Source organism: Talpa occidentalis, unplaced genomic scaffold (genome assembly GCF_014898055.3).
Source record: "Talpa occidentalis isolate TD23 unplaced genomic scaffold, MPIMG_talOcc4v2.1 talOcc4.8, whole genome shotgun sequence".
Taxonomy (NCBI): domain Eukaryota; kingdom Metazoa; phylum Chordata; class Mammalia; order Eulipotyphla; family Talpidae; genus Talpa; species Talpa occidentalis.
The window spans coordinates 36,334,753-36,361,071 of record NW_023605194.1 but is presented as its reverse complement, the minus strand read 5'-3'; the positions used below and the strand labels follow the sequence as shown (position 1 = coordinate 36,361,071).

The following is a 26,319-nucleotide window of genomic DNA, read 5'->3' as shown; positions in this document are numbered from 1 at the left end:
CACAGCTTCTGGCCAGCCTTCTCACCACTGCACAGAGCAGCCTGGAGTTGGTGGGCAGGGATGTGGGCTACTACTGGGCTAGAGATATGGTCTGTGTACAGATTGGGGAGCAGTCAGCACACTTAATTCCTCTCTGCCCTCCAGGTTTGACCAGGGGATATGTGGGCATAGCTGCATGACACTGGAAGAACTGTCCAGCTGAGAATAAGAGCTTTGGGGGGTAGGTTAGGGTGGGGGTGGGAGGGCAGGAACCTGGTAAGTTTCAACAATACCTGGATTTAAGTCCTAGATCTGTTAGCACTTGTGGGACCTCGACAGTTGCATTGATCTTGGAACAGTTCTCAGAATTCAATGAGATAGGAAAAGAAAGCCCTTGGCATGTGCCTACCACTGCCGCACAGCTCTCTTATAAGACATGTTAACAGTTCTCCAAGATCTGCTTCACTGCCCCAGCAGGCGGGGCTTCTGGGGCAGGGGTGCAGGCAAGCATCCCTGCTTGCCTGGTCTCAGGTCAATTCCACCTCAAAAGATCCTTCGTTATCTTTTCCAATAAATGTTTATCTAGTACCTACTGCAAACCAGGCAGTGTTTTAGGCACAGACGGGACACCTGCCCTGCAGTGCTTCTTACCAGGTAAGGATAGAGAGACAAACACACACACAACTTGTAAAATGGTATTTTACAAAGAAAGTGATAAATGGGGGTAAATCCAGCAGAATAAAGGGAGATCAGCAATATGGAGCAGACTCAAAGGAGGTGGCTGAGGAGGGTTCTAGGAGTGAACAGCTAGTAGAGACCCCGCAGGGAGTGCCCTGGTGTGCTTGCAGACCTGGAGCCCCTGTTAGAGGCAGGAAAGGGGAGGGCCTGGGGCAGTGAAGCAGATCTTGGAGGGCTTTGTGGCCCCTGTAAGGACTCGGGCTGGGATTCTAAGTAAAACGGAACCTTTGCAAAGTTTGGAGCAAAGAAATGACATGACCTGATTTGTTTGAAAAGGATTTTAGGTGGAAACAGATACCTGATAGGAGACTCTGAAATAAGAAATGTCTGCCAAAGTCTTGGAGAGAGGTGATCAGGTCCTGCCCCACCAGGCCTTGAAGTCGTGCTGAACAGCAGAAAAGAGAAGTGCCCTTGCCTAGAAAGCCACTGAGAACTCGAATGGGCTCGGTCCTCCCAGGCCAGGTTCTCAGGTACTGGTGGAGTCCTGGGCACCCCCTCTTCCCACACCTCCTCAGAAGAACCGAGAACTGGCAATTCTGCTTTCCTTGGTCCCCACTGGCAACATACCTCAAACACACCTGATCACCTCTCTCCAAGACTTTGGCAGAATCGCTGACTCCTCCAGCCGCTCCCCTCATATTCTCATGTTCTGTCTACACCAGCACCACTGCCAGCTCTGAGAAGTGACTCAAGCTCTTCCCCAGCCTAGAAAATTGTGTGTCTTCGCAACACTCAGGCCTTCCTGGCTAGGGATGTCTGATTTTGCCCGCAGGTGCCTTTGTGGATGGGTATCTGTGTGGACAAGGCTAGGCCTGCTGGGCCCTGGCCCACCAGCACTGACCTCCAGAGGACAATTTTGGGATGACATTTTAGAACTTTTGAAGATTTATTTCAGTCCTGTGAATTATTTATATTTTACTATAGCTTTACTCACTGTATATAACAATGTGCAATTGTCTACAGTGGCTCCCTTCCAAGAAGAAAGCAAGAAACCATGTGTGTGTTCTTCCTTTATTTTCCCTCTTACTACACAAAAGCAGTGAAACTTATGAAATTTAGCAAGTGGGTTACACAGTGCACAGCGCGTGTTACTTTTCTTCCATTGTGGGCATCTCCCAGCACCAAAGCAGGCAGACCACCCCATCCTTTGTGCCACGTGGAATGTTCCAGACTGTTCCTCTCTGCCCCCTACCCGTCCCCACCCCCCCGACGGACACTTAGGTGGTTTTCCCTCACTTGCAAGACATTGCGTGCGTGTATCCACTCCAGCAGGAACTGCGTTCGCCTGCAAAATTAAACACATCACATCCACTTACGAAAAATGAAAACAAAATTAAATCAATTGAAAGGCTTAGAAAACCACATCCGAGTTTCCCAGCGGCCCCCCACGCCTGGTTTCCAGTCATTCCGTTTTCCTTCTGCTGGAACCGCCGCGGGTTCCTTTAGTCTGCACCCCTGGGGTCCAGGCCTCCTGGCGCCCGACGCCGGGAGCAGGACTTCCTCCCCCAGGGTCTTTCCCAGAAGCAGGCGCGCTCGCTCCCCGCGGTTCCCAGACAGGCCGCTAGGGGACGCCCCAGGCCGGGCCGAGCGGCCTCCGGATCGCGAGCGCAGACTGGCCTGCAGAGCCAGGCAGGAGGTGGCGCCGAACCAGGCCCGGCAGCCGCCACTGCGTCTTTGCAGAAACCAGATTCGGCCCCTGCCCAGGCTGCGTTCTGCAGCTTGGCCTCCTGCCCTACTGACCTGGGGCTGCCAGGGACACCGCTCCCCCAGCGAGATCCCTCCTGAGACACCAAATCGGCGTTCCTGCCGCGTGCCATCCATCCACTCCCTGCAGTGTCCCCACTTCTCCAGAGGCCTGGACCTCATGCCCACCTGCGGCCTGCCCATTCCTGCTGTCTGGACAGTGCATTCGCTGCCCTCTGCCCTTTTGGAGGCATCTGGGGAACCCCAGAAAGGATGAACGAAGCTTCCCGCAGAAGGCGGACTCCTGTTGTGACTTTCCTGTGTTACCTCTTCTCTGGACTCTGTGCTCCCACCGGGCCACAGTCAGGGCAACAAGGACTTGGTTGGAGGCAAGAGGAGGCTGGGGAAGATCCCCTAGGAAAATGAGGGGATCAAGGATGCCCAGGGGGGGGAATCCCTGAGAGGTTTAAAGTGGGGAGGAGAAAATAGAGGGTGGGATGGGAGTTGGGGGGAGGGGGAAACTTCCCCTCTGACACTCCAAGGTCACATCGGGAAAAGCATCTGGAGGGGAATGGTGTGGACCGGTGGGGCTGGATGGTCTCACCCTCCACAGTTCTTTTTGACCCTGGGCTTAAAGCTCCTCTGAACCGATTAAGTCCTCCTTCCTGGCAGAGGGAACAGAGGCAACACTCACATCTTGGCTCCAGCTTTCTTGGGTGCCCGATCCACCTTTGCTCCTTCGAGGGAAGGGACATGCCCGCCACTAATCCAATCAGGCTACAGTCCCAAACCCTGCACATCACTGAGCACATCATTGCACAAGACTCAGGGTTGCCAGCGATGATCTAATGAGAAAATTAGGTCCAGGTAGTCCCAGTGTGGCCGTCTATGGATTGGGCAGCGCAGGCAAGCCTCTTACCTCCCAAGAACTCTGCTTGCCTTGCTCCTGGCAGAGGCAGCTGGGATGACTGAGCACAGTGAAGGCAAGCTTTTGGTTTCAGCAACAGCAGTGTCTACCCATCCTGCAGGCCGAAGGAAGGATGGGGGTCCCCCAGGTAGGATACAGGAGCCGACTGTGGCCAGGAGCTTCAGATGCAGGATGCGGAGGAGACAGTTTCATTCTTTTTGATCATCTTCAGACTCCTGCAACAGACAAAGAGAGCAACAGCAACCACTGAAATCGACCCCTGAGTGTTCATCTGTCCGCACCCACAGAGCTCTAGAACCTCACTGCAGGGAGACGGGGGGGGGGGGGGAAGGTGTCTGCCTCCTTTAAGTCCTAGACTTCCACGATACAGCCCTTTCTGGTGTCCCTAATGATTGCATTTTGGTTTCTTCCTTGAATATGACACAGATAGGAGGAAAATTCTTTCCTCCTTTAGGTTTTTAAAAACATTATTAGGATGCCTAACGTCCTGGAAAAAAGAGAAGGCTGGAGCAGGTAGAATGAGAGACTGAGGAGCCTAGACGCTCCTGGCTCGCTCCTCTGGCCTCATTGAAATTGGCTCAAAAGACATGGAATTATTAGGCAAAGCTGCCTCCTCCTCCTCCTCTTACTTGCGGAGGAAAGATCAGTTCCCAGCTGGCCGGGGCAGTGTCATCGATACAGCTGGTGTCATTGTTACCTTCCACTAACAGATCACTCGACACCTGCCAGCCCAGGCAGGACAGGGCCTGGGCTTTGCCGGGCATAGCAGGAGGCGTTGCTCCTCCGCATTGTCCCAGAGTCGCAGGAGAGGCAAAGGCACAAGTGCTGCTGGGACGTGGCACTTGGTGGCCCCACAGAAGGACCCAATTGCTCCTGGTGCCTGCTCCCCCTGCAGGATTCCAGCTGCCTCTTCATTTCCTGCTGCCTGCCTCCGGTTGCTGCCCTGCAGAGAGATGAGTTGCTTGCTGGCTGGGAGCTGGGGCAGAATATCAAGGCTGCATCGAAAAGGGGCTTCCAGGCTGACCTTGGAGTGAGAAGCTGGGGCGAGGAGGACTTTGGGGCGGCCCTTCTGCAGCCTGGCTCGGCTTCCTTCTGGTGGGTGCACCCCAGCTGGCATCATGCTGCAGCAGATCCTGCAGGACATGTACATAGACCCTGAGCTCCTTGCTGAGCTCAGTGATGTGCAGAAGCACATACTCTTCTACAAAATGCGAGAGGAGCAACTGAGGCGCTGGAGGGAGCGTGAGGCTTGGGAGGACCTGGCCCAGGCAGAGGGGCTCAGGCCCCCGAAGGTCAAGCCAGGTATGTGGCTAGGGGTCATCGAGGAGCCAACCGCTGGCTTCCTTGGAGGTGGAAGAATTACCCATGCCAGGCTTTGCTCTTCACACTGGTGTGATAAAGGCTAAATCTGGGTCTTGTGAGTGCCTGGTTCCATTAGGGTGGACCCTTTGTAGGCCTCCAGGTCTGTAGGCCTCCAGGCTGGAAACAGGCTACCCAGGGGCTCTGAGGAGATTGGGGTGTGTGGACTTTGTCTCTTGTGAGATCCAGGTTATAGGAGGCCATTATTAGCATCTCAGAATGTGCTCAGATACAGTCAGTGATTGCTGGTGAGTGAGAGGGCATATTCTTGACTCTTACTGGTGGTTCTGGGACGAACCAGTGGGTAATGAAGATGTGCACTTCCTCCCTTGAGTGTGGGGCACAGAGGTGCTTGGCAAGGGCATGTGCAGACAATAAGCAAGGGCCCAAATATGGGTCGAGTGGCCATGTGCTGGTCGAGTTCATGGACTGGTATGCCTGTGAATGCAGGAAAGTGACCAGGACTCCAGGGCCTGAAGCAGGCAGGCTACTAAACCTTGCAATAGAATTCAAGATATGGTGGGGATCCCATTTATGTGGATGCTGCACTTGACAGCTTTCAAAGCTATTTATCCTCTCTCTGCTTTGCTCCCCAGAACACCCTTCATCATGGGGTCTCCATGCTGTTTTCCAGAGTAGAATGCAAACTTGATCTGCAAGGGTTTCTATCCAAGGCAAAGCTCCCGCTAGCTCCTGCCATCCCCTCCAGGCTCTGCTGTAAAGTCCCTGCTGTGCGCCACTGGCTGCACTTGCTCCCATCTGGACATGCTTGCTCCAGCCTCTGTCTTTGCAAACATAGTTCTCGCCAGTGGCAATGTTCCCCCTTCTTCATTCTCCTGATAAGCTCCTTTAGGATGAGTCCCCATCCTCTGAAGTCTTTTAGGGATGCTCCTGGTGCAGGGAAATACTTGCTCCTCTGCAGTTGCTTGGCAAGTAGGGCCAATTCCTGTTCTAGCTGGCCACGGTGTCATTGTCATTCATCATCTGGCTCTCCCAGGGGACTTAAAGCCACTGGAGCGTGAGACCATACTCCATCCCATCTTCCATCCACGGGTCTAGCACAGAGTGTTAAATTCTTGTTTCAAACAAGACACAGTAGGATCCAGGTGGGGAGAGTGATGACTTGGCTGTGCGAGGCTGGTGCCAAGGCTGGGACATCCACACTGAACAGCGCTGGCAGTTTCATGACTACTTGGTGAAAATGACAGGCTGCCTTTCCAGCCCCACCTGGCCTGAGACCTGGGTCCTCACATCTTCTGTATGGTGGTTCTTCTGGGAGGAAGACAGATGCTTAAAAATTTAACTGCAAAAATGTTTTTATGGTGATTTGTCACACATTGACATTTACATTTTCATGTATAAATTATACATTAAACTCATTTGGGTTTCTGGTGCAGAAGACTCTTTTCTGGGTAATTAATTTTCTGATTTATAGAGAATGAGAAGGAGGAGGAAACACGTGGAGTAATGTGTGTGCACCCCATGTCGGGATCCTGTTCAGATCTCAGGTCTTTGCTTCAGTCCTGCCTTTGAAAATGGTCTGGGTGGAGGTGGGGAAGACCTGGGCTGCCAGGGGGGTGGTGAGTGCTGGCTCTGCATCAGAAGGCTGAAGAGTTTCTGGCTGTAGGGTCCAGCACGCACAGTGCCTGCTTCCTGTCCTGGGATCATGATCAAGAGTTGCAACAACACCCAACTGGTCCATGAGATTTACATTTACCAGGAACTTAACCTCACTGAAAGTTCCCATAGATTGTGACCCCACTTCTGATGAGAAATAACTCATAAGTGACTCCATCCAATGGAGTCAAGATGGCATCCCATGGTTATCTGTTCATTCACTTCTGTACTGGGGACTTCAATTCAGTGAATGATCTATGCATGAGTTCAGTTGTTCATTCACCCCTTCATTCTCTTATCTGATAACACTACAAGGTGCTGATCTGGTGAACTGGACAGGCCTTTGGCCCAGGGCTGAAGGGAGACACCTCCTTTGCATTCTCTGTGTCAGCATTAAGCCATTCCCGGTGCATGTTGCCTTGGACGTGGTGTCCCACGTGGGCCTGGTTTCATGCCCTTATGAAAGCTGTGGTGGCAGCCCCCGTCATTGGGCATCTACCTTCCCTCTGTTTCCTAGGAACTGTTCAGTAACCATGGCAACTGTACCTGCCAGGCTGGGCTCTCCTAGCCTCAACGTGTTCCCTTTCTGGACATGGAAGTCCTGACCTTGAACGTCAGCTCTGCCTGGAACCCTGTACTTGCCTGCAAATGTTCCTAATGCAGCCATATCTTCGGGGGTCCCCTGCCTCATGGTCTTCTTCCCTCCAGCCCTTCCTCACGGAGCAGCCAAAGTGCCTCCAGCACATGAATTAACTCATGTATCTCCCTGCCTCATTGGCTTCCATTGCACCCTGAGTGCTTTTCCTGGACTCTGCCCGCTTTCTAAGCTAACTTCCACCATCTCTGTCCTTCCACGTGGAAGGCTCTTTTCCAGATCCTCACCAGGCTGGTGCCTTCTCTTCATTCACTTTGCAGTTAAATGTTGACTTCTTCACTGATCACCACCCCAGTGAGCCCATTCCCATCTCTCCCTCACATCACCGGCCTCATTTTCTGACAGTACTTCCCACAGCTAAAAGTATCTATTTTTGGTGGTAAAATACCCATATTTAACCATTCGAAACTGTATATGTCAGTGACGTTTAGTACATTCAATTATCGTGCAGCCACTACCTCTATATAGTTCCAGTACGTTTTGATCACCTCCAAAGGGAAGCTCTTGTCCATTAACCAATGACTCCCCATTCCCTCTGCCCCCAGAACTGTGGCAACCTCTGGCCTGCTTTCTGTTTCTATGGATTTGCTGTTTCCTCTTCCTCTTCCTCCATCAGTTTGCTTGTTTGTGGTCTGTCTCCTCCAACATCCTGGCAATGTTATGAGACCATGGATTTTACTGTCTTGTTTCTATCCCTGTATCTGGAAAAAGGCCTAGGGTATGGTTGTGGGGGAGGTGGGTGAGTCTGCTAGGACCCTGCATGTGTGCTGTGTGAAGGGATTGAAGGGATTGAAGGGACAAGTATTAAGAGTCCTTTTTTGAGTGAAAGACTGTGTGCTTTGCAGTGTGACCCCTCCCCAGACCTTGAAAATCTTCAGTAATAGGGTAAAAATCACAATATACTTATGCTTTGGGATAAGTGTGGAAGCTGGAAGACAATTTATAATATGTAAGTACTGGTAATTCTGTCACTTTTTCCCTCATTCTGACACCTTATTTCATATTTTAAGATTTGACTTAGTTTTTTTTAAAGATTTATTTATGCATACAAGATCTGGGGTACAGGCCAGAGGTGTTGGGGGTGAGAGGATTCATCAGAGAGAGTGGGGAGCAGAACAGGCAGATTGACAGAAGTACACTGCTGAGGGGAGCAGCAGGTGAGTCAGGAGAGGTCTGCTGCGCCATGTGAGTTGCTCCCTGGCTGGCCGCGGATTGAACTCATGCTGCAGAGGCTGTGGACCGCTTCACTTAGATTTTTGTTTGACCAATATTGCTTTTTTTCTTTGCATCTGTTTGGTGTGTATCTGCTTCTGTTACTCCTCCCTATCGCACCACCCCTACCCCCAGCCTTTGGGTACCATCTGTTTTAAGAGAGTCTATTGGAAAATGTATATTAAATAGCACATGCTATTTTAAAACTTGTTTAAAAAATGTACTTGAGCCCTTTTTTTCTATATCAGGAATAAAATATTATCTACTGTAGATGAGAAACATAAGGATAGTTTATATTCTTATCCATGATTTTGTTGATATAATCAAGTTTAGAATGATTTTGTTCACATTCATTATTTAATCTTCCTAGATTTTTTGAAATGGGCTTTTGTAATCAAATTATTATTTGGATATTAACTCCACTTTGTACTGGTTTCATTGTTTTCTGCATTTTTTCATCCTCGGCAGGGAGTGTGAGAAATCTTTTCTTCTTTTGTCTGGCTGTACAAATGATTGGGCCAATCAATCCGGCAGCACACCCTCACTGTTAGGGTTCTCAGCACATCACCCAGAAGTCACTAAACATCCAGAGGCATCTGCACCTGGAGCTGTCTTCTGAGCCACGCCTGTCCTTGCCGTCCCAGCATGATGGGCTCACGAGTGACTTGGGTGCACTGATTTTCTTCATCCACCTTCCTGAATTTTTCTATTGTTTCAACAGTTTTCCATTGGTCCACTTGGATTATCTAAAGGGCGAATATTGCATAGCAACATTGGGGAATGGGAATAGCAGATACCTGGGACTTCTGGGACCAGGCTGTTTGGAGCTCTCCTCAGAGCCCTGTCCTGGGCACAGTGGACAGTGTTTTGGGGGAAGGGTGGGGAGGCTACTGACAGGATCTCCCTCTCAGGAGCCTCAGAGCTCTTGGTTCAGCTAAAGGTTTTTGGTAGGGGAGCCTGAAGGAGCTCACAGAAAGAGGACCCAGATTCTGGAAACTAAGGAGCAAGGGGCAGGGTGGCAGCGGAACCAGAGCTAAGAACACCTTTAAATGAAGTGCATCTTCTGCATCTGGACTGTCTTGGGCCTGTAAGTGCCTCAGTTTATCTCACCCCTGAAAGACTTGGGAGAGGGATCTACTATATTTCATAAAATCTAAGATGCCACATTTTGATTAACATTCTATGATTTCTTTACTAAGAAAGGTGTAAATGAAGCCATAGCACATCATTGTTTATAAGATGCATGGTGATTTCAGGCCCCCATACTCCCACAGCAACTGCGTCAGTTGTGGACGGAGCTGCCTTGCCTGTCTCAAGGGCCCAGCTGGGGGGTGCTGCCAGGTCTGATCTCCCCATGTTTCACAAGTGACCCTGCCTGCCACCTCCTGTGTCCCCACCTCTCCAACTTCCTTCCCCTCCCAGGCTTTTTTTTTAATTTTCTTTAATTTTTTTATTTATATATATTTTATGTCATTGTTCATTTTCAAACAATGTTTGCTTTTTTTCCCCCCTCCCTGTCTTGAGGTCAGTGGGACAGTTTCTGAGAAAGGCCACTAGCTGGTTGAGTAACCTGACCCTGGGTCTCAACTCCAGCTCTGCCTTGCTGGGCGGGAGCAGGATGTAGGTGCTGCTATCCCACTTCTATCTCTCCCAGTGGCTAGCATTACGCTTTCCAGGTTTTTCTCATGTAAAAACAGCAAAGCTTCTGACTTTTTCTGTTTGGAATCAGATTTTGCTTTGCACTTGGGGAACTACATTTTCTGGGTATGTTTTCACACTGTTTTCCCTCTTTGAAAAATGGCATGATGTTGGGCCTTGGGGATCACTTACTTTTATCCTATCATTTCACACATGTGCTTATTTTCTGCCCATGTCAGTCAGGTTCTCCTACTTACAGTCTGTGAGATGCTAAACATCTATGTCTTCTCCCTGCCCTTAGTACCAATCCCTGCCCTTAGTACCTTAGTCCAATCCCTTTATTTTACCCATTAAGCTCTTTGTACCTCCGTCATTTTTCCAGATGAGAAAAGTGAGCTCTGAGTGAGCTCAGAGAAGCCCACCGGCACATGATTGGGCTGCGTGTTACTACTGAAGGGAGTTGGGGTTGGAGGTAGAGAATTGTGGCTTTCTCAAGGCTAATTACACTCCAGCATACATGGGACATTGTGGCCCTTGTAGAAGAACCTGTGTTCTCTAAGAGAGTGGCCTTGAGCTTGGGGAGCCATTTTAAAAGCCATTCAGCAGTCACACAATTGTTTCATGCATGTGTCTGGTAGACTCAGGGGAGGTCTATCTTTATTCCCAAGTGCTTTTTCTTGCTATTTTGTTCTATTATAATTATTTTTGGAAAAGAGAGGTGTGTTTTCATGGAGACATCAGAAAGAAAACTCTTTAAGCCAACAATTTTCCTTTGGAACTCACCATTATTTGTGCTTATAATTTCTGCAGCATCCCACCCACACCCCCCGCGCCCCTGGTAATTTTGACTTCCTCTGAGATTCATGGGCTACCTAGAATATAGTTTCTTGATTATACAACACTTGGGATTTTTAATGGCTATTTCCCCCCACTGATTTTTTTTTTTTTTAAGATATAGAGCCTCTCTTTGTATCTTTTTTTTTTTTTTAAAGATTTATTTATTAATTTATACAAGCACTGGGTACAGTCAGAAGCGCGGGAGGGTGAGAGAATTCACCAGAGCCAGAGCGGGGAGCAGAGCAGGCAGAAGGACCGAAGTACACTGCTGAGGGGAGCAGCGGGCGTTAGGAGAGGTCTGCGTGCCATGTGGGACCCTCCTCCAGTGGCCAGGGAGCAGCCGGGGATTGAACTGGCGCTGCAGAGGCTGCAGGTATCTTCGCAACCCAGCGCTCAACCGCTGCGCCACCAGGGAGGCCCAACCCCCACTGATTTTTTATTTTTGTATTATTATTGGAGTATGTGATATATATAGTTTTTCTAATTATAAGATCAAAAGAAAAACAAGTGTATTCTCAGTGTTCAGGAAATAATCATTTTGTAGTTGCTAAATAGAATTTGTTGGCTGTGTTATCTAAATTTTCCATATTATTAATTTTTAAAACCTATTTGATACACCAAACTTTTGAAACATAAGAAGACTCCCTGTCCTGGCTATACATACATTTTTCAAATTCTCTTTTATTGTCAGGACTTTTTGTTTTATGCAGTTGTCTGCTATGTTGGATGTTGTATAGTTTTATGACCATTATATCTTCTTCGTGGGTTGCATCTTTTATCATCACATAATGTTCTTTTGTCTTGTTTAACACATTTGTCCTTGAATTTGCTCTGTCTGACATGCCACTTCTGCTTTTTTCCCTTGGCTTTGTATGATCTATTGTTGCTTAGCTCTTTTTTTTTTTAATCTTTTTTGAAAAAATGTGTTTTCTTTAACACATAGCTAGATTTTATTTTTAACACATCTGATTTTAAATAGGGGCATTAATTCTGTTCACATTTTTGTGTTAGTGGATATGCTTAGAGTTTAGGGCTTCTGTGTTATTTTGTGTTTGTTACCCGTATCAGTTAGGGATGTGTTTGACTGTAAATAACAGAATAATGGCTAATAATTGCTTAATGAAATAAATTTTTCATATTTGTGTTACCACATTTCATTTGATAATTACAGAACATTATCCCTTGAAGTTCCTTATATTTCTACAAAAGGCAAACATCTGGGTGGTATTGGTTCAACTGCACAAAAAGCTCATGAAGGGCACACGTCTGTCTATCTTTCTGCTTATTCATGCTTAGCATGGGACTTTCTTCCTCATGGCTGCAAAAGTCTTTCAGCAGCTCCTTCCAGGCAGTAAGAAAGAGCAGAGGTCAAAGAGCAAAGAGTGAAGCCCTTTGTCCTGTTTGGAGAAGAAAAGTCCTTTACTGGGACTGCTGCCTATGTTTATTGGCATCTGGTGACTTCTAGATCCATCACGTGCCAATTTTATTTGTCCTTTGAGGTTGGTTTAGAAACTCACCTCTCCCGAAACTGAGAAATCTCTGTTACCTCCCTTAAAATTTGGAAACTGAGGTTTTTTGGTAAAGGAAGAAGGTGGGGTAGATTGGATGGTGGGTAGGTATCCTATAACTGACAGTGTCTGCTATAATAGCTATAGAGTTCCACTTGCTTTTGCAGGATTGGTAAGCCTTTCATCCTTTACATTCCCACTATTAATTTGAAGTTTTGTAGCTCTAGCAGTGGTTGTCTTCCGGGTTCTATCAATAATAATTAAACTTGTGATCCTCTATTACCATTTTTTCTTTTAATGCCCTTATATATTATCAGGGGAATTAACACTTCCTTCTGTAGTAGATAAATCCTGAAATCTTAGTGGGTTGATGTAGCAAAGACTCTTTTCTTGATTATATCTCAGTTTAATGTGTATTGGAGAGCTCTTCTGTGTGTCTTGCTTTCAAACATTGACTCATGGATTGGACTTCTTTTCTCTTGCATGGGGGAGAAAAAGAATGAGGAAAAAGAATGCCAACTGCACACAGTCTCAGACCTAAGTGGCAAAAATCACTTCTTCTAACATTCTTTTGACATCCTCTCAGTTCATCCAATATATATGGCCTCATGGAACTTCAGGGAAACTAAGAAAAGTAGTCATATGGTGGGCTGAGCTCCAGGAAATGGGGTGCTGAACACAGTGTGGTCACTGTCACCAATTGTCAGTTGGTCACTCACACATTAAATTCTTCTCTTCTGTATAAATACACTCACCACCTTCTTAAGGCAGACACCCTCAAGGCTCATCCAGCCATTCACTGCATCCAGCTCAAAGTCCATGGTCTATAAGGGTTCTGTACTGGTATTCATAAAGCCTGGATGTGGTTAAAAAGATGCGTTGTAAATATCCCACATTTTAAAGACACAATATAGAGCAGTAGGGCAGAGTCAGAATATCCACTATGGAAAAGGAAAGAATGTGAGACCCACTGACTCACTAGACTATGTGTTCCAGAAGTCCTACAAAACATCAGCTTCTGTCAAGTCCCCCAGCCTGGACAGTGATGGGACATCCTTGAATGGGCACTGATGGCATCTTCCAGGAGGCTCCTCTGTGTTCATGATCCTCCTTGGGCTCCTCTGAAGTTAGTGTTGAAGATTGTGCCCTCCTTGGACCAGTACAGCCTTGAAACTTACCCCCTATTTATCAAAGTTGAGCGCTAAGTGTTGTTTAGGTCTTGGACACAGAGTTATAAGTCCAGACTCAAAAGCCTAGGAGGCTTTCATTGGCTTGCTTCCATGTCTCAGTAACACCATCTAAATAAAATTCTTTCCTAGTCATATCTTATAAATGGATTCTATTCTTTGCACCTTTACCTCCATGTCTCTCCCTTTCCACTGAAGGTATCTACCTTAGGCTCTTTGTGAAAATATGTGTAAGAGATCATGCTCTTAGTGTGCTGTTGTGGCCTGGCTCCTCTGAGGAGTAGAGCTGGGGATGGCATTATATATTTTTTATATATATACACAATTTATACATATATAACATATTATATTATATATATACAATTTATATATATATAATACAAATTATATATACAAGGGTTTTATTAAGGAAATTGCTGGGAGACACTGAGGGCAGGTTTCTGGAGGAGGCTGAGGGAGCCTCACAATGCAAAGTGAGTCTGACCTTGCAATGTTGCATCAAACCCAATGGGAGGGCAGGTTGGATTTGGTAGTCATGCCTATCCAAGGAAGGTTCCTCAAGGCCCTGGGGACTTGCCAGTCAGAGGACTCCAGTGTCTCCTGGGATACCAGCCATGCTCTGTCACAGGCTGAGAGTCACCTCTGGAAAGTTTGTCTTTGGGCAAATCCAAGAGCACTGGAGTCTTGGTGTTATGCTCCTGCAGTGCAAGGTCTGAGTTCTCACAGCCACCACAGTGCCCTGTGCCCTAGGGCAGCTGACTCACCTCAGAAGTTTTATTGGATGTTGCAAAAAAAAAAAACAACAAAAAAACAAAAACCTTAAAAAAAATCCCATCAGTTGAAATTTAGGCCGTAGAAAGAAGAGGGTTTTTCAATCCTAGAAGCCCCAAATTTCTGTCTTCTTACTATTCCTTTTCAACTCTACTTGTAAAACACTCAAGTCTTCTTGACTCCATTTCTTTCTCTTAACACCTTGTTAAACACAGCAGCTAGCAGCCAACACAGTCTACCAACATTCTATGTTGCAGTCTTTTCCTTTACAGTGACAAGTTCAGAAGACATTGGGGTCTTTTAAATTATTGTATTTGGCAACTTTACCAAATGTTTTTCTCCTGTGTCATATCAATTCCCGGTCATTCATCCTGCTAAGCACTACTCACCACCCCAGTGGATAAGAAGGGGAGAGAGAGATCAGAATGTCAGGGGGAGCTCCCTGGCAACTAGGTGCCTTGACTTGGGAGTGACACAGGCCATTTTTTTTTTTTAAACACCCTTGTTTATTTTATCATAACAGGATTTCTCCCCTCAGTTGTGGTCATCTTTGATTTCTCACCACCAAAGTGCCCACAGTCCTCCACACACTCCACTGTGCTCTCCATGCCTCCTGCCCCTTTAGCCCAGTTCTCTGCTCTCCCTTTGCCTCCCTTCCTGAGTGTCTCCCATCTACAGTCTGTCTTTGTTTGGTTTCTCTAGATTCCACATGAGTGAAATCATCCAATATTTACCTTTCTCCTTCTGGCTCACTTTGCTTAGAATAATTTCTGCCGGTTCTATCTAGGTTGTCTTCTTTGATTGCTGAGTAGTATTCCATCGACACAGGTTGCTTTGTTCAGAGCGTGCTCTGCTGGCACCTCATGTTCTCTCTGCTGAAGATGTCAGGGAATCTTGTCCGGGACACTGCTGCAGCAGGCTGACTTGGCTGCGTGTCATCTCTGGAGGGGTAGGAGAGAGAGAGGCCATAACTTACACTCAGGATTCTCTGGAATCCTTTTAATAGGTGTCAGCGTACTGCAGAGTGGTGCAATGGCTGTGCACCATCGGCCAGCCTAGGCCATTCTTAACTAATGAGAACTCAGACTCTCTCTTCTTCCTTCTGTTGTGAGGCAGCGAGTGACAAGCACATCCAGTGGCTCCTGGGTGAGGATGGCGAGGTCTGGGTCTGGATCATGGGAGAAGGCCCCGGTGACAAGCCCTATGAGGAGATCTCTGAGGAGCTGATAGCAGAGCAGGCGCGGCTGCAGGCACAGAGGGAGGCGGAGGAACTCTGGTGAGAGGTGCCAAGTGGTGTTGGGTGGGGCTGAGCTTGGGGGCAGTCCAAGTTAAAGACAATTGGTGGTGGGGGGTGGGGAGGAGCTGCTGTACTGGGTTCTGCTGATACTGCCGTGACCACATCTGTGAGCATCAGAATCTTGTACCGGGTACTTCTGGTGGGCTCAAGTCCTGGATCCACCAACCAGAAGTGAGCTGATCTGGGGCCTAGGTCGTCACATCCGTGGTGTGGACATGACAACACCTTTTCCACATGATGCAGGTTAGACTTACTGAGATACAACACACAGCATGCTTTTCCTTACACAACTCTTTTCCTCAATGAGTTGTCCCCAGCGCAATATAACAGCATGGGTTCATTTTTGTGTTATCTTTTTGCGTTACTTATATTTCTCACACAAGATTGACAATTGAGCCCCTGTGAGACTCCTTGCATTTTTACACCAAAATTGGGAATCCATATAAATTTGACTCCAAAATCCTACCCTCAGCCTCCGTGCATTTTAATTTTTAATTGTAAAATTGTAACAACACAATAGCCACCACTTCAAATAACTACTGTGAATGTTTAGATATTTATATGCTTTGTAAACAGCTTTATTCACACATTGATAAATGAAATAATAGATATCCATACATTATTTAATAACATATCCATACATTATTTAAGATTACTATATGATAGAGACAATTAAATTTTGTTGATGCATATTTAGGTTGTTTGCTATTTTTTTGTTCTAAAAATCCTCTGATGAACATCTTTGATCTATATACCTTTGTGTACTTGAGTGAGACATGGGATTTCTGAGTTTTTTCACCCCTGGTTTCCAGAACGAGGATGATTTATATTCCTATGCACTAGAGTGCTGATTTACCCATATTTGCCATTCTGATAGACTGGGATAAGGTTCCTCATTGTTTTTATGTGAAATTTTGTTGTTACATGCTCCTTGAGTTTCTCACGAGTTTATACCTACTGATGTTCTCTTGGAAGGAGACAGAAGGAGGCTGAGATCACCAAGAAGTTCAGGGATGCTCTGGCCAATGAGAAAGCCCGGATCCTGGCGGAGAAGTGGAAAGTGGAGATGGAGGACCGCAAGGCTGCCAAAATTCTTGAGGAGCGCATCCATGAGGAATTCAGGGTGAGCCCTGCCTGGGGTGGCTGCCGCCTCCAGCTCCCAGACAGTTAACAGGTCTCTGGTTTACTTATTTGATCATTTTGCAGGCTAGAGAATTCTTGGCTGACAATTCTTGTCTTTTAGAATTGCGAATATTTCTTTCCATTGTCTTCTTGTTTGCAGAATGTCTGGACTGAAATCCAGGAAAATCCTAAGGTGGGAGCCCTTATAAGTTGTTATTGTTCTTCTGGATGTACAGAAGATTACAATTTTAATTAGATTTTTATCAGTCTTTTACATCAATATTCGTTTTATGTTTAGAAAGATCTGTGGCACTACAAATTTATAAAAATAACAATCCACATTTATTATCTTGCATATTCTTACTTTTTTATGTTTCTTTTTCCTTTGCTTTGGAGTGTAGTATGATAATAGTATTCTGATTTTTTCTTCCAAATGGCTAGCCAGTCATCCCAACACCATTTATTGTGGAATCTTTCCTCGCCCCTCATTGGACTAGGTGCTTCTATATTTACTTTTTACTTCTCCTGTAGATTTTTCTTCTTTGACTAATTATTCCTGAACCATATTTACTTGTTTAGTTATTATATTGTTATTGCATCTTTTGAGGTAAGAATGTACCATTGCTTTTCATTTCCAAAATGTCCTTGGCTAATCTCACCCAGTTTTTGCTATGAGAGATAGATTTTAATTATTTTGTACTTAACACCCCCCCTCCCCCAAACAACAAAAAAGTGACAAGGTGATTTTCCTTGAAATTGTGTAAATGTTATAGTTATGTTTGTGGAAGATGGACATTTTTATAATATTGAATTACTAAATGTTCTTAATCAGAAATGTGGTATATAGTCTTCCTACTATTAGAGGTTTGTCTTTGATAAAGTTTTATTTTATTTATTTTATTTTTTTAAAGATTTATTTATTTATTTATGCAAGAACTGGGGTACAGGCCAGAGGCTTGAGAGGGCGAGAGAATTCACCAGAGACAGAGTGGGGAGCAGAACAGGCAGATCTACTGAAATACACTGCTGAGGGGAGCAGTGGGCAAAACAAGAGAGGTCTGCTGCGCCATGTGGGTTTCTCCCTGGCTGGCTGGGAATCAAACCCGTGCTACAGAGGCTGCGGACAGCTTCACAGTGCTGTGTTCAACCCGCTGCGCAACCGGGGAGGCCCTCTTTTGAGTTTTTAAGTGAGGTACTCTAAAAACACTTAAAAATAACTTCAAACTTCAGAAAAATTGAAAGGAAAATAAAACAAATACTCATGTATTCTCAACTTAAATTTACTAATTATTAGCATTTTGCCACATTTGCATTTTCTCTCTACACACACACACACACACACACACTCTTTTTTTTTTTGTTCTGTTGTTTTGTTAAACAATTTGAAAGGAAGTTGCAGACATCATATACTTTAACCCAGAGGTTAACAAACTATCTTCTGTAAAAGGCCAGAAAGTAAATATTTTGGGTTTGGGGGCCTACTAATAGAGAGGAGCGATAAACAATAGGTAAGCAAATGGGTTTGACTGTGTTCCAAAAAGACTTTATTTTACGCAATAGCTGGAGGTCAGATTTGACCTGGGAGCCTTAGTTTGCTGACTCCTATTGTCCTATGTGCTTCAGCTTGCCTTTCTATGAATGAGGACTTCCCCACCCAGCCACTTAGTAATCATTATTAAATCTGTTAAAATTAACAATAATTCCATAATAGTATTTAAAAATCCAATACACAATGGAGAAAAATGTAGCTTATGAGGTTGGATTTTGCATTGATTATTTCAGTATACTGGGGAAGAAAACAACAGTTTTTCAATCACTAATGGTGAGAAACACCTGTTCCAGTTGCTGGCCTCCCTCTTCCCCACGTGTGGGCTGAGCCCAGATGCTGGAAGATGGTGGAGCTGGGTCCTGGGCTCAGTTCACAGGAGATTACAAAGGGATTGAGTTCCCAGAGGAAATTTTCTGCTTGATGGTCTCCTAGGTGACAGCAGGATGATAAATTGTGGAGGGTTCATGGAGGGTTCAGTGTAGTTACCTGGCCAGGCCCTCAGGTTCACAAATGCAGACTTTTGATGTATTTTCAAAGAAGGTTATTACTGTCATTTTTAAATTGTTTTAAAAATTGTTTCTGATTTAAAAATTAATAAGCTAAGTGCATTTAAACCTTAATACACAGAGTATCCCTGGTTGGGAATGTCTGCATCTTGAGGAGGCTCAGAAATCATATGCAACATCTGCAAGGCCCTGAAGGGGCTCATTAGGCCAGTGTCTGTCAGCAACACTAAACCATGGACTTGAGCTGGACTGCCCAGGTTCATGATGCGATATTTTCTGTCAGAGCTGTCTGTAAATGAACTACCTTCTTACGAGCTCCTCCTCACAGGAAATGGTCAAGCACAAGTTGAAACAGTATCTGAAGAGTTTTTTGTGGTACAGTGAATATGGCTGGGGGCAAATATTTGCTCCTCCTTCCTTTGAAAGTTGGGGTCTGTTTGCCCTCTTCTATACCAGCTATGGAAAATGTTGGGTTCAGATAATGAGGTTTGGAATGTGGGGTTTTTGGGTCCCTCTGAGAGAAAATTCAGCAGACATTCCCTTTTGTTATAGAGCAACCCCGATATTAAACGGGTTCCTGGCTGTGGGTCCTCACCTGCGCGCTTTAAAGGGACTTATGAATACTCTACTACAGACACACGCCAAAGGGTTAATAAAAGGTTTATTTACAAGAGAAAAGGAAATAAGGAAAATGTACAACTCAGGGAGAAAATAGGGAAATAAAGTCTTTAATGCGTCCTACCCGATCCGACGACCTGGAAACCCAAAGTCACTCTCAGAGCTAGACGGACGCTGCTCGCTGGTGGAGAGCCAAAATGGGGGAACCCCCCAAAGCCCACGTGTCTGCCTTTTGTATCCACCTGGCTGCTTAACCCCACCCTCAGGTCCCAGCCACCTTCCCTTTGGTGGTGATGGGATTTGGAGTTCCCAGTGTCTTTGGCTTTGACCTGGGGTGGGGGTGGAGTCCACAAAGCCTATATGGAATTTGCTTTGGGACATCCTTTTCCCCCTAACACTTTCATCAGCACACGCAAATTTATCAAGAAGAGGAAATAAGGGAGAGAGAGAGAGAGAGAGATGCCGGCATAAACACAGGTGAGCAGTCCTGATAGGTAAGAACTGCATTTTTCCAGACCAACGGGTGTTCTTTGATAGTGTTCTCCGATGAAATTATTACGGAAATTATCTTCTTGGGGTCAGATTGGGTGGGTCTTTTAAGGTCGTTGATACTTACTGTCCCCACCTCTGGCTGCTATTTTTCTGACCCCATGTCAGACTCCTGGAACTTCCATGGCTGGTTTATTTTAAGATTCATTAATCATCCCTGTCTCCACCTCTGGTATTTGTCCTTCTGAGACCTTCCATCCTAAATTTTTCTATTCCAAGTTTCCATCTGAAATGACTGTGTAACTTTGGAGGGCAGGCTATAAGAATATTTCCACTTCCACTGCTGGTCCTCTTGCTATGCTCACACTTGGAAGCTGTCTCCAGAGAAGCCAACTATACTAGGTTTCATATGTGAAGAAGCACCCAGGCCTCTGACACGTGAGTGAAGGCTTCTTGGTTCTTCCACTAAATGACTGCATCTGAGTGACTGATCTCAGCTGATACTGTTAGGGGGAAAAGGATGTCCTAAAGCTAATTCCATACAGGCTTTGTGGACTCCACCCCCACCCCAGGCCAAAGCCAAAAGACATTGGGAGAGACAAATCCCATCACTACCAAAGGGAAGGTTGCTGGAACCTGAGTGTGGGGTTAAGCAGCCAGGTTTGGTATAAAACCAGACACGTGGGCTTTGGGGGGGTTCCCTTTTTTGACTCTCTGCCAGCGCTTGGCCAGCTCTCGGAGTGCCATTGGGTTTCCAGGTCGGCAGATCGGGTAGGATGCATTAAAGACTTTATTTCCCTATTTTTCTCCCTGAGTTGTACATTTCCTCATTTCCCCTTCCCTTCCTGAATCATCAGTCTACAGAAAATTAGGCACATAAAATGGTTCTTGTTTTGAACCACTCAATTTTCACAGCGACAAATAACTAAAACAGGTTTACCAAAGGGATTTATATATCAGGTTAGAGATTGGCTTAGATAATTTTTATTGTATCTTTCTACACTGTGATTCTAATACAATGTGAGAGCATACAGGAAGGTACCAATAATATTCATTTAATTTAATACACTTTTTTGTTGCTGAGAACTAAAGCAGGTTGTTTGAAGGGAAGGCAGTAAGTGCCCAGCTTGCGGGATGTCCCAGGTCAGAACCAACTTTATGAGCAACCGTTAGCTCCAACTGTTATAGGACAGGGAGAGGGGCAGCCCAAACCCCGCAAACCTGCCTATTTTAAATGGGTTCTGCCATCTGCCGCATCAACACAAAACATATGAGACTTTAATGGGAAGGAACTTTAATAAAACTAGGAAACAATACAGGTAAGGCAAAGAGTCTAGTTTCTAAGTGAAGCATCCAAAGTTACCCGTCCCCTCGTGGGTAAAAGTCCATCCAAATGGGATTGGCCCAGAGCAAGGCCCCAAAGCCTGCCATGAGTCTAAAGCACCTTTCAGTGGGGACCCACAGCAAAGGGTCAGAAACTACCAGACAAGGCTGGAAGGAAAAGAGCAAAATCAACATCAAGATAAAAGCTGCCATTGTCACCTCCCCACGGGTCTCACCCACATCTGTGTCACCCAGTCCATGACCAAAAGACAAACGCAGTTTCTTCACGTGTCTCTAGGCTCCATGCGCCTCCTCCAGGTCTCCTGGCTCCATCCTGCTCCTTCCTCAGTCTCTTCTGCAGCTTCTCCTCTTCCTGCTCAGCTCCACCCTCCCTTGGGTGGGGCAGGGAACCTCCCCCTTTCCTGGGGACCACCCTGTTACACAACCACACCCTGGGGACTGACCATGGAGGGCAAAGGCGTTCTCTAGGAGTCTGGACCTGAGCAAAGGCAGGAAATGGAAAGGAGATATGTGGAGTGGTGACTGGTCTGATGGTGGAGCCAGACATAAATGTGGAAAGGTGGGCTTTGGAGCCCTTCAGTGCTGTTGTTGAAAAGACTGATTGCTCTCTGTGGGCAAAGCAGAGCTGTGAGGATCTAGTAGAAAGAGGGACGGGGTCAGATCAGATTTTGTGAGCCTAATGTGTTGGCGATGGTATGATTCAAGTGATGAAATTTGGGGGGAGGGAGGCCAGTTAAGAGCCATTTGGAGTGGTCAAGGTGGGAAATGAAAAGGCTCTGGACAGAGTCTGTGACTAAGGAGAGAGAGAGAGAAGGGGGGGACTGAGAGAACAGTGGTGGTGAGATCAACAAGACTGGGTATCAGTTAGGTGTTGAAACGAGGGAAATCAAGGAGCAAAGGTGCCTGAGCCCTAGGTTAAAGGATGGATAAGCTGGAACCACCTCTGCCTTAGGGAACAAGGAAGGAGGTGCAGACTTGAGGAAAGAGAATGTGCTTGGGCTGACTATAGAGCTGTTTTACTACCCAGAAGAGGGAGGTGGGGTCTGGGCTGGAGGAGAGAACACCTGGATGAGAAGCCTCGTGGGCGGGAGGCTGGCGGGCCAGTGTGTACTGTAGATGTGGGCAGGTTCCCGAATTCTCTTGGTCATAGAGATAATGGTGCAAGTTCCTTTTAGAATCCTGTGCAGGGTTCAAGAAGAAAGAACTTCAAAATAGAAGATGCAGCAGATGGAAACCTGTTTTTTAAAACCACTTGTTGTGGCTGCTGTCATTTGAATGTAATTTACATGCATATAAAAGTATTCCTTTAGAAAAAGGGGATCAGCAGGCAAGTTAAAATTGCCTTTTTTCCCCTGGTTTCTTAACTCATAGAACTACTTAGGGATGCTTATTCCTCTGCTCAGACCACAGAACCTGGAAGGTAAGGACTCAGTTCTCTCTGTCCCCTCTGGTCCTTTGAACTTCCACGTCCCCCTCCTCAACATGGTCGATACTAAGTCGTCCTTTACTTTTTCTTTTCAAGGCCACACTCTTGCTTTTACTTTAAGATTGGAGTTCATCTTGGTCACTTAATGACATCCTCTACAACTATAGAACCCATCACTGCCTCATTCCTAATAAGGTTGTAAGAGGTGGGAATTTATTTTCACTTTCAATTTTTTCTTGGATGTTGTAGACTCTCTTGGACAAGGCTGTCATCAATAGACGACAGATGTGGTTTACCTTTTCCCTCTCAAAAATCATCACAAAGCATGTCTTGTCTCCCTTTATTCTTTGATTCATTTACTTCTCTGGTCAATATTTATTGAGCTTCTACTATCTGGTTGGCCAGTACTGGGAACTGGCAATGCAGGAGTGAATGATGGCACAGGCCAGACCCTGTCCTTTAGTGCATCAACTTGCAAAGCACTCTGGCTTGCAAAGCACTCTGGTATTATTGGGGCCAGACTAACAGCAAGTGACTATGCCTTCCAGAAAAAGCATCTGTCTCGCTGACATTTTCCACTGGGGTGAGACGGACCAGCTTCTGTGGGCTCCTGTGGTGTGCTGTTACTGATGGGTTATCAGGAGAAGGGGGATTGAATAAGCTGGACAGCTTAGAGGGCTTTGGGCTTGCCAGAAAAAGGCAACTGATTCCTAAGGTAGAAAGGGAGTTTTGGCTGCATTCGCTTTTTGCTGCTAAACATAATAAAGATGGATTTTCCTTCTGTGATTACAGATAGGCCAAAGGATTCTGATGGCAGCACAACAGTGAGAGCTTTTAGGCAATTTAGTTGTGAGGGTTGAGTCATTTTAGCAAGATCAGAGAGAGAAAGATGCATTGCTCTTTATTTGTAGTTACAAAATGTTTTCTTTTATTGTTCCCATCCTTGTGAAAAGCTTGCCTTTGTCACAGTAAATAGCCAGTTATTTTCCTTTAGATGGAGGTTGTGCAGGTTTCAGGCACTCTGGGTGTTGGTCCAGTCTCAGGGGAAGGGGACTGAGTGAGCAGTGGCACAGCCATGTATTAATTAACCAGTTAATGAATGTATTAATTAATTTGTGTAATTTTCCCCTAACTTTATTGAGGTGTAATTCACAAATAAATATATTTATATTAAGGTGTACAAGGTGCTGTTTTGACATATGTGTATTGTAAAATGATTACCACAGTTAAACTAATTAACATATTCATCACCTGACCTTGTATTTGCGTGTGTGTGTGTGTGTGTGTGTGTGTGGGGGGGTAAGAACACTTAAGGTCTACTCTTAGCAAATTTCAAGTACATATACAGTCAACTAACTATACTCTAAACGATGTATTAGATCTCTAGAATTTATTCATCCTGCATAACTGACACTTTGGACCCTTTCACCAAACATGAATGAATAAAGAAAATGTGATTGTTCTGTCTTTACGTATGTCTGTCAATCTACCTACCTCCCTGCCTAAACATACACACAATGGAATATAATCAGTCTTTAAAAAGAAGGAAATACTCCTTTTCCAATAACATGAATGAACATGGGGGACATTATTCTAGGTGAAATAAGTCAGTCACAGAAAGAAAAATACTTCATAATCTAATTTATATGTGAAACCCAAAAATATCAACTTGTAGAAGCAGAAAGTAGAAGGTTGATTGCCAGCTGTTGGGGTAGGGGAAGTGGGTGCTGCCATTTAACTTGCCATTTTCATGTTAACCACAAATGGTTGGAATAGGAATGCAGCATTGTAATTGAGGTGAGGCCATGTGCCACTTACTCAGTCATGATCCTTCTTTGGGGTATATCTCCTTATTAAGGGAGGAATTGTGTCTCCTAAAATTCATATGTTGAGGTTCCAACCCCCAGTATCTGCATATTCCTGTATTTGGAGAGGAGGTCTTTAAAGAGGTAGTTAATAGTTGCTAGTTGATTTTGATTTTTAGTTTATTATAATTAGTCTTTTTCCTGGTGTCTTATTTAGGTTTTCTAAATTCCTGCTATGAGTGAGACACTACAGGGCGAGGGTGGGGGGGTCGTGGAGAAGGGAGTAGAATCAAAACAAGGGGGGGTGGGAATTGTACGGGGACTATAACCAAGATGAAAATGCATACAAAAGATGTAAAAAATACATAAAATCTAAAAATTTAAAAAAAGATAAAAAGAAAAAATTACATCCAAAATTGTTCCTATAATAAACAAAATCGTTTCTTGTAATGAAAGTAAAACTATGTGTGTGAAAAATGAAGATAATACAAGAATGGTACAGTGACACCACTTTTTGATACCTTGTTTAGCTTTGTGGCAAAAGAAATAGTTTTTATTTCAGTATAGTCCAAAATTAAAGGTTGCTTTTTTTAACCCAGTCTTACTAAATATCACTTGAAATGATTAATGACTTAAATATGTTAATAAAAATTTTCATTAGACCAAAAAAAAAAGAGGTAGTTAGGTTAAAATGAAGACTTTAGGGTGGCCAGAATTCAATATGACTGGTGTCTTTATAAGAAGAGGAAATCAGGAGTTGGCACATGTGCCTCTGGCAGACAGATCATGTGAGGACACTGGAAGAAGGTGACTACTAACAGTCAAGGTGAAATGTCTCAGAATGAAACCAACCCTGCCAATACCTTAATCTCAGCCTTCTTTCCTCTGAAATTGTGAAACAAGAGATGTTGGTTCTTTAAGCCCTTCAGTCTATGTTACTTTGTTATAGTGGCCTGAGAATCGAACACTTCTGAGCCATAGAGAGGAGTAAACCAGGGAGTTGAAGTACTTCTTGACCCTGTATTTCCCCTGTGACCTGCTCACCCTTGAAAGACCCTGAGGGGTGGGTGATAGAGCTGAAATTTCTGCATGGAAGCTGTGTTGGTTGGTGCCCTGTGTACTGAGTGATACAGTGACCATCATCAGATAGCGAGCCCTCGTGAAACACTGAGAAGCCCACTGTGTAAACTGTGAAGTGCTGTGTCAGTGTGAGGAGTGATTTCGCACTGCTGAGATGCTAGTGATTGATAAGAGTGAAATATAGTTTGGGATAAAACGTGACTTATTCTGCTTTGGAGTCAAGACCTTGAATCCAATTTTGTAATGCTCATTAACCTCTCTTTTCTAGTATTTCCCATTTTCAAACCAACCACCCACCGTTTACATGTTAACCTCCATTTCCCTCGGGCTGCTGCCTCCTGTCTCTGCTCCTTTTCATAGCAAACAGTGAGAAGAGAAATCAGCTTTATTTGCAAATCGATTGTCATGGAGGCAGGAGATAACTCAAATCTACCTCCCCAGAATAGTCTTTGTAGGTTTTGGGGGCCAGAGTGGAGAACAGTGAAGTTCAATTTTGTGGCTGAAGTTCCTTGGCTCATCACAGGGCAAGAGTTTTGAACTTGGGCTGGTGGGCCCTGCTTCTGAGTAGCCCCTTCTTCTTTTGTATTCTCAGTCTCCTGTCAGCTCTAGGCTGTTTACTTCCACTTGCTTGGCTGTCAGATAAACTGTCTCCGTAAATACAAACCTGCAAGAGAAAGTTAGATAGGATGGTTTTTATTCTTTTGCACTTAAGGGTTTGAGACCAATTTAACCACTCAGTCTTGGTTTCAACTGAATTGGAGAAAAGTCCTCAATCTGTGCCATTTTTAGAGGAACAAAAACCTGGTCTTTTCTTGAGTTTGAGGACTCAGTAATCTCTTTTTTCCCCTTTGTTGATCCATTAAAATAATAGCAAAGGACTGATAAAGTTATATAACACAAATAGAGAGAAAATGAGAGGAAAAACAAAGTGTCCACACAGTTTGGTAGGAGGGTGGGGAGGGATTTGGTGG

The 26,319-nt window shown here is 45.2% G+C and overlaps 1 protein-coding gene across 2 annotated transcripts in view; it reads left to right on the top strand.

Annotated features, from left to right (window-relative positions):
* The first annotated feature begins 4,432 nt into the window (after positions 1 to 4,432).
* The window catches only part of SH2D4B (SH2 domain containing 4B), a 65,222-nt gene continuing 43,335 nt past the window's right edge, over positions 4,433 to 26,319 (top strand). For both annotated transcript variants that reach the window (XM_037496794.2, XM_037496795.2), the window contains exons 1-4: positions 4,433 to 4,620; positions 13,765 to 13,777; positions 15,229 to 15,388; positions 16,385 to 16,532. In XM_037496794.2, coding sequence (XP_037352691.1) covers positions 4,447 to 4,620; positions 13,765 to 13,777; positions 15,229 to 15,388; positions 16,385 to 16,532 — 495 coding nt within the window. In that variant the 5' untranslated portion in view covers positions 4,433 to 4,446. The remainder of the gene's footprint in view (positions 4,621 to 13,764; positions 13,778 to 15,228; positions 15,389 to 16,384; positions 16,533 to 26,319) is intronic.